The sequence below is a fragment of the Engystomops pustulosus genome, chromosome 2, assembly GCF_040894005.1.
Source record: "Engystomops pustulosus chromosome 2, aEngPut4.maternal, whole genome shotgun sequence".
NCBI lineage: Eukaryota > Metazoa > Chordata > Amphibia > Anura > Leptodactylidae > Engystomops > Engystomops pustulosus.
Genome location: NC_092412.1, coordinates 76,929,759 through 76,937,957, shown reverse-complemented (window position 1 = coordinate 76,937,957; position 8,199 = coordinate 76,929,759). Strand labels below are relative to the sequence as shown.

The following is an 8,199-nucleotide window of genomic DNA, read 5'->3' as shown; positions in this document are numbered from 1 at the left end:
ACATGCATTCTGGCAAACCTGCACACTTGGAGGCACAAAAATAAGAGAATATTCAGTAAGGGGCTAGTCTGCCATTCTACTCCCTAAAGGGTTGTGTAGTATGAAGTACTGGCTGGTTTATTTCTACCCCCCTTGTGGGAATCTGCATCAGGTATACTGGAATACTGAACTGGTAAAGGCAAATAGGTACTGGCAATCTTCATTTAGGGGCACAGAGAGAAGAACATTTGCCAAATCAATAACAGTGAATAATATGTCACTCTCAGGGACTGCTTCCAGTTTGGGCTAGGGACCAGGACCAAAGCCTGGGCTAAAGGGGCTCGGGGCATTCCATGGGCGGGTCTGGGAGCCCCACGTTGACGGCATGACTCTGCCCATTCCTGGTTTTGCAAACTACACACTCTACAGGTCCATCCTTCCGGACCGTGTTGGCTACCATCATAGGAAGATGGCTGAACACATGGCGCTGTCGCCATTTTGGTTTCATATTTCACACTTCCATCAGTACCGTTAGGTCACATGCTGTGATTCGTTATGATTCAATTCAAATCAAATTTTCTCTGCAAATTCGGCGAACCAAGTCGAATCGAATTTACATGAATTTGCCCATCTCTAACAATAGGTAGCGCTGCATCCCAAAAAAAACGGTTATTGCCGGCAGTGAACCAAATACCGGAAAATAGCACCCAAAATGTCCAAAAAGCAAATTTTACACCGTTTTACATCACATAAAAAATGGAATAAAAAAAGTTACCAAAATGTTGCATAGACCTCAAAATGTTAGCAATAATAACATCAGCTCATTTCGCAAAAATTGACACCTAACACAGTCTGTACACCACAGTATGGAAAAGTTATTAGCATCAGAAGATGGTGAAAATTAGTTTTCTTTTTCGTACACAATCGTTTAATTTTTGAAAATGTGTGTAAACGCAATAAAACCTGCATAAATTTGGTATCACCGTGATCGTACTGAAACAAAGAATAAAGTAGAGGTGTTATTTGGAGAGCATGGTGAAAGTCGTAAAAACTGAGCCCGCAAGAATGTGACGTGAATGTGATTTTTTTCCAACTTTTCCACATTTGGAATTTTTTCCAGCTTCCCAGTAGCTGGAAGTAAAAGTGAGAAGTAAAATTTGTTACGCACAAAATAAGCCCTCACACAGCTCTATACATGGAAAATGCAAGAAATGAGCAAAAAAAACCTGCGTCCTTAAGGGGTTAAAGGACCAAGGTCATTCTCACTATTAAAAAATGCAGTTATAATTTTAGAATGCTTTACCTTACCCAAGAAATTTTGAGTGAGTGTGCACTAAACCCAGGACTGCTCTCTACTAACCTTTAGGTTGGCGGGGGTGCAAAGTTTCTACATATGAGATGTGATTTTTAAGGGGTTTGTGCTTAATTAGTATCAAGCCAAGATGAAAAGTGTAATAAAACGCGTTGCTTGTGGATATTATGCACCTTGGATTTTAATCTTATGGATAAATAAAGTGGGAGAAGTTTTAGAAGTCCTGGATTCCTGGACTGTTTTGTTTGGAGTGTGTCAGAGCGCCTGCAGTCACCAATACGATGAGGAAATAATCTATATTTGAACCATACGGAGGGCGGTTTTTGGAGCCCTATGCCCGCCTACTCTACTGGTGGCTGCGACCCCCAATGCCCTCTGAACACCTACAATGCGTGGAGGTAACATAGTCGCTATAATAACCACTAATTCTTGCAGTGTGCAAGAATTTGTGGTTATTTCCCTGCTTCTATGCCAGAAAACTAGCGTAGAAGCAGTGATTCATTCCCCCCTATGTATGCATCTCTCAATACAATAAGCAATAAATCTGTATGTATATATTGCCATTGTTCCTGCAAAGCTTTACAAATAATGGAGTATATATACAAACTAAATAAGACATTACAGAAAAGTAAAATAAGGGTGATGGCAGACGTGCCGTCTTGGCTGCGTTTGTAAACGCAAACGCAGACCAAGCCGCACCCACTGGGGCGGGCCGCAGCGCGATCGCATTGGCGTTTCCATGGAAACGCCTGCGATCACGAACGAGCCGCCAGTGTTTTGCATTTAATTAACGGCAAAACAACGGCGGCTCGTTCCCGCGGCCCGCCCCGGTGGGTGCGGTTTTGTCTGCGTTTGAGCTTGCAAATGCAGACAAAACAGCACGTCTGCCATCACCCTTAGTCCTATAAAACAATAAAAGGGCCTTCCTACCTTTCTGACTAAGCACGCTGTTTCGTCTGAAACATGCCAGTGCAGTTTCCTTAAGTTAACTTTTTTGTAAGCATGATTTGGCAGGACACATTTGCCTCTATGGAGCACAATTTTTTGTCTTTCCCGGTGATTACAAGTTATGAAAGCTCTCATATTTTATTTTCTTATTATTTGTTTGATATTATTATTGTTAGATTCTCTTTTGATACATAAATAAATATACACTGCATTTATGATTTCCTGTTTCAACAACTGGAATATCCACCATCCATTAGCATTTAAACAGTTAATCCTGCTGCCACAGCTGCCTGGTGCACTGCTTCCACTTACAAGCCAGCACACATAGCAGAAAATGTGATCAATCTGGTGTCACGTCTGAACTGAACGTTTCAAGTAACAGCATCCGGGAGATGGCAATCCTTTCTTCAGAGCCAAAGCAATTGCAGAGCAAGAAAGGAATTAGGACATGGAATGACCACACAATCCAGCATACTGTGTGTAGGAGGGAGGTCTGTGCTGTGCAGCAACTCCAGCACCATAGGCTGTGTGAGATACACAGCAGATATCAGCAGGTGAGATTTAGTTATCCATAAATGGCTACTTACTGCATTATCCTATATAGATGTAGCAGTGCTGAATTTGTCATATATCTTCTTTACTGGTAGACACAGCAAATTCAGCTTATGCGATAGGTCTTTCAGCAGTACTTTGGAAAACCAGAAATAAAATATCATTATATAGAGGAAGAATACATTGCAAACTCTGCTCCTGAGTACAGAATATAGCAAAGCTCAGCATGAGATTTGTCGTTAAAATGTGTTGTTTTAGGTTTTCAGTACACCTATTGTTCCATATGACTGTTTGTACTTTGTTAAGTAATATTATATTTGTATATGTCACCTATGATTTGTAAAGCGCTACAGAATTTGATGGCGCTATATAAATATAGATTATTAGTATTATTATTACTGTTGGGCTGCAGGTTAACATTATGCATCATCTGGACTCACTGCTACATCTGTATGGTATATGTACCCCTGTAAGCTGGAAGAATTCCTTACTTGTTTTATCTTTCATAAATGCTACTGAAAGTTTTCCATATCTCCAGAAGTCTCTTGTTAAAGCAAAGTATTCCTTTGCATGATCAGGTCAGTAGTCCATCCCTTCTCAATGCTTTGTTAATTGATGCATCTGCGGCCATTGGCTGAGGCTGCCCAGAGATTTGCATGAGCAGAGAGGGAGTGTCTGTGTCTTTAACACCAGGAACTAAATGACTGCAGTTTCATTGGGATTAAACTACCAAGGGAATGAAAGGATCACACAGCACACAGGAGTACAGAGCTGGCTTCTAAAGCCTTTTAACCTGGATATGGGGCAACAAGCCAGTCCAACCAGGAGCAGTCTAAGCCATGTACAGGTAGGTGATCTGACAACACAGATCTGGTGCAACTAGTAGTTTTAGTAATGTTTGAATAACATGATGTGTAAAGTGTGCTGCCATGTGAAATATGTGTTATTTTAGAATGAATGTGATACTGTAGTAATAAAGCACAGGATGGGCATGATGCACGAATGATAAAAAATATTACATTCTTGCTGTATTTATTATAAAGTAACATTCATTAAAATTATATTTTAAAATAATTCATAACAAATACATGATTGTATGATAGCAGTTACTGTAAATAATGTCTTTTACCAAACCCTAATAATAAGTGGTTTATTTTGTTGATTATTGTTGCCATGTTCATATTTGGAAACATGTATAATATAAGTGTATATATTTTTATATTTCAGCACTTTTTGTTCCTGTGTCTAATTGTCCCCTTGACTGGACCTGCAATTAGTTCAGCAAGTTACAGCACAGCGTCTGAATTGCTATACATGCTGCACGAAGGATTACCTAAGGGGATTCTCATTGGAAACATTGTGCGTGATCTGCAGCTGGGTCTCTTGACTGACCCCCCTCTTTCATTCAGCCTGGCATCTAAAGGGCTAAGTGGGAAGTATGTGACACTTGATAACAGCACGGGGGAGCTGTACACATCAGCAGAGGAGTTGGATAGAGAAGCTCTTTGCCCACATAATCCTGGTGCTCAGGACTGTGTCCTCCTCCTTGATATCATAATTTTGCCACAGGAATATTTCAGGCTCATCAAAGTAAAGATTGCCGTCATTGATGTGAATGATAATGCTCCTATGTTTCCAGTGGCACAGATTTATATTACTGTCCCAGAGAATGCTCCTGTTAACACTAGGCTGGTTATAGAGCATCCAGCATATGACCCTGATGGAGGACTGAATGGGGTCCAGACCTACAGGTTAGTTGACTACTATGGTGTTTTTACTTTAGATGTGGAAGAGAATGAGAGTGGGGAAAGGACACCGTACCTTATAATCATGGGGACCCTGGATCGAGAGGTCAAATCTGAGTACAAAACTATCATTATTGCTGAAGATGGCGGCAACCCACCTCTTGTAGGATCTGCCACACTATCTATTCTCATTAGTGATGTCAATGATAATTGTCCACAGTTCAGTGAATCTGCTATGAATGTGACTATTCCTGGAAACTCAAGTGTGGGGATGAAGGTAACCATGGTACAAGCTGTGGACATTGATCTAGGTAGCAATGCAATTATTACATATGCCTTCAGTGAACGTGTTCCACAGTCTTCAAAGGAACTTTTCTATTTGGATGAAAATACAGGAATAATTAAGCTTTCCAAAAAGGTTGATGGCAACACCATTCAACAACACAAATTAACAATTCTTGCCAATGGCCCAGGCTGCATTCCAGCTGTCATAAGCGTGTCTATTTCTATTATTAAAGTGGCGCTCCGACCACCGGAAGTTGTACCCCGCTATATTGCAACTGAAGAAAATGGTATTATCTATTTGAAAGAGTTAGAACCTATTCATACTCCCATTGCATTTTTTACTATCAAAGACCCAGATGGAAAATACAAGGTGAAATGTTACTTAGAAGGTGAAGGACCATTTCGTCTTGGCGCATACAAAACCTATACAAATGAATATTTGCTTGAGACTACAAATACTTTAGATTTTGAAACCAAACGAATATTTAACATTTCAGTGGTTGCACTTAGTTTGGATGGGTCAAAAGTCAGGAAACCGCTACAAGTGTATATTTTAGATGAGAATGACAATTCCCCTGTTTTTACGCAACCAACGATAGAGGTTACAATTGAAGAAAACAACCAGGCTAATGCTTTCTTGGCCAAGTTGCATGCTACTGATGCGGACAGTGGAGAAAGAGGTCAAATTTCCTACTTTTTGGGACCTGATGCACCTGCTTATTTTGCTCTTGATAAGCAAACAGGAATTCTTACAGTTACAACTATGTTAGACCGAGAAGAAAAAGAAAAATACAGGTTCACTGTTAAAGCAAGAGATTCTGGCAAACCTCCAAGGGAGTCAGTAGCCACCGTTCATATTACAGTTTTAGACAAAAACGACAACAGCCCTCGTTTCATCAGCAAAGATTTAAGTTTTTTTGTTCCTGAGAACTTTCCGGGCTTTGGTGAAATTGGAGTAATTAGCGTCACAGATGCTGACTCTGGACAGAATGGATGGATAGCCCTTTCTATCGTGAATGGAAGTGACATTTTTGTCATTGACACTGGCAAAGGACTCCTGAGAGCAAAGGTATCACTGGATAGGGAACAACAGAGTTCTTATACTCTTTGGGTCGAAGCTACTGATGGGGGTGACCCGACCTTGTCTTCTACAGCTAAAATAACTATATTGCTTCTGGATGTCAATGACAACCCCCCTCTGGTCTTATTCCCACAGTCCAATATGTCATACCTTCTTGTCCTTCCTTCAACTTTGCCTGGTTCTCCTGTTACTGAAGTCTATGCTGTGGATAAGGACACAGGGATGAATGCAGTGATAGCATACAGCATTATAGGAAGGAGGGGGCCAAGACCTGAATCATTTAGGATAGATTCTAAAACGGGCAACATAACCTTAGAAGAGTCACTAATGAGCGATGACTATGGATTATATAGGCTATTAGTTAAAGTAACTGATCATGGTTATCCAGAGCCTCTATTCTCCACTGTCATGGTCAATTTGTTTGTTAATGACACAGTAAGCAATGAGAGCTACATAGAGAGCTTGCTACGAAAAGATGCTGATATTAATATAGAGGAGAAGGAACCACAGATAGCCATTGAGCCTACCCATAAAAAGATCGATGCAGATTCCTGTGTCCCCACACTGGTCACCCTGTCAATATTCTGTTTGGGCTCTGTCATTCTGATCACTCTAATGGCAATGTATATCTGCTTGAGAAAAGGAAAGAAAGATCACAGGATAAATGAAAATCTGGAAGTTCAAATCCCACTAAATGGCAAAATGGACTTCCATTTACTTGATAAAAAGCCAATTGAAATTTCCAACATTTAAAACATTATTTTTTTCAATACACTTTGGATGACGAAAAAAAATACAAATAACACAATGTGTTGTTAATGGTTATCATGAAGGACCACTAATTTATACCATATAGTAATATATATGTAAATATCTCTTTGCAGCTTTTTTTACTTAAAACAACAAAACGTGTAAAGATTTTTTTATACATAATGCATATAGCACTACTACTTCCCGAAGTCATTACCTTTTATGTACAACTTATTCACACACCTGTGAATTGTAAGATGTTGTGTGATCAACCGTTAGCCAGCAGGGGGCCCAAAACTAGTGTGAAATAAAGGTGTATATATATATTTTTAATGTTTTATTGTCATATGCCATTTGCAGAGAGTAAATGTAACCCTTCTATATTTCTATGGAAATGTATAAAGAAAACCCATTTGATATACTGAATGTATGTTATTGTACCTCAGGCTGTAAGGGATAGATGGAAAGGGATTAACAAAAAGTGCAATTCATTCTCCCCCCTCTGATGCAAGGTGTTATGTAACTCTGGCTGTGCTGGTTGCAATTGTAAGAGATTTCTTGATAAGCTGTGTTTAGTGTGTGTGTGATTTATCATCCATAGTATTTGGATCATTTTTCTAATAGGATGGTATATGCACCTACTTGACAATCATAACACACAATGCTTGTCTCTGTGAGTTTTCACTTTTATATTAACAAAGGATTGCTCTGTTTATATGTCATCCTCAATGTCTAAATGAGTCTGATTGATTCCCCACTCTTTAGCTTGCATCCAGCACGATATTCGTCTTAAGTTGGAGATGTAGCACAGTGATAAATTCTTTATTTATTCATTCTCTATAGCGGTATCATTTTGAGCTTTATTTTTTTCCCCCTCGGCTTAGATGAAATGCAAACATAACTTTTAAGTGTAGTGACAGATTTTCCACAGCAGCAGATTTAGCAATACCTTTTATGGCGTGGTATAATATATATATATTTTTTTCTGCTATGCATCGGTAAACATTAGACTCTTTTAGGATCCTCAGACTCTGATCTTATGCTTAATTGATTTTGGATTTTTTTGGGATGTGCAGTTAACACATAGCCAGCATTCGTCTGTTTCTCAAGACGTTAAATTGTAAGCACTGAATGTCCATGTGATATTTCATTGTATATAGCAAACAAATGCAAAAGTGTTTTTTTTTTTTTTTTTGTTTTGTTTTTTGAGAAAACAATTTAAGGGGAAAAAAAAGAAAAAAAATATCAATGGATTTACAGCATCATGTCTGTTCTGTACCAAAACTGTTTATATGTCTTTAAATTAAAGCTATATTTTCATAACATGTTATTTTCTCATTTCTGTTTGTAATATATTGAAATGTTTTATGATGTTGAAATTAATTTCTAAGCTTGAGATTTGTGTGTTTTATTTAACAATTAACAGTAAATGACAGTAACTGTAACAGCTTGATCCATCTTATTGGACCACTAAATTAAATGGTGTTCATACTGCTTTAGTGGGAAGAAGAGTGGGACCTTGTACATAAGCAACATGCTCATCCTAA

The 8,199-nt window shown here is 38.8% G+C and overlaps 1 protein-coding gene across 2 annotated transcripts; it reads left to right on the top strand.

Moving 5' to 3' along the window:
* Nucleotides 1-2,597: 2,597 nt before the first annotated feature.
* Nucleotides 2,598-7,954, top strand: PCDH20 (protocadherin 20). 2 transcript variants are annotated; one of them, XM_072135309.1, is made up of 2 exons: nucleotides 2,598-2,793; nucleotides 4,019-7,954. In XM_072135309.1, the coding sequence occupies exons 1-2, from the start codon at nucleotides 2,632-2,634 to the stop codon at nucleotides 6,653-6,655; spliced, it is 2,799 nt and encodes a 932-aa protein (XP_071991410.1). In that variant the 5' UTR covers nucleotides 2,598-2,631; the 3' UTR covers nucleotides 6,656-7,954. The 2 variants fall into 2 exon arrangements, with proteins under 2 accessions (XP_071991410.1, XP_071991411.1); XM_072135310.1 differs by lacking the exon at nucleotides 2,598-2,793 and adding an exon at nucleotides 3,326-3,638.
* The last annotated feature ends 245 nt before the right edge of the window (nucleotides 7,955-8,199 follow it).

Excerpts from the sequence above, each read along its gene's own strand:
- PCDH20 (XM_072135309.1), top strand. The coding sequence starts at position 2,632 with ATGGCAATCCTTTCTTCAGAGCCAAAGCAATTGCAGAGCAAGAAAGGA. Across the intron at positions 2,794-4,018 it reads TACACAGCAGATATCAGCAG|CACTTTTTGTTCCTGTGTCT; the intron begins GTGAGATTTAGT and ends TTTATATTTCAG.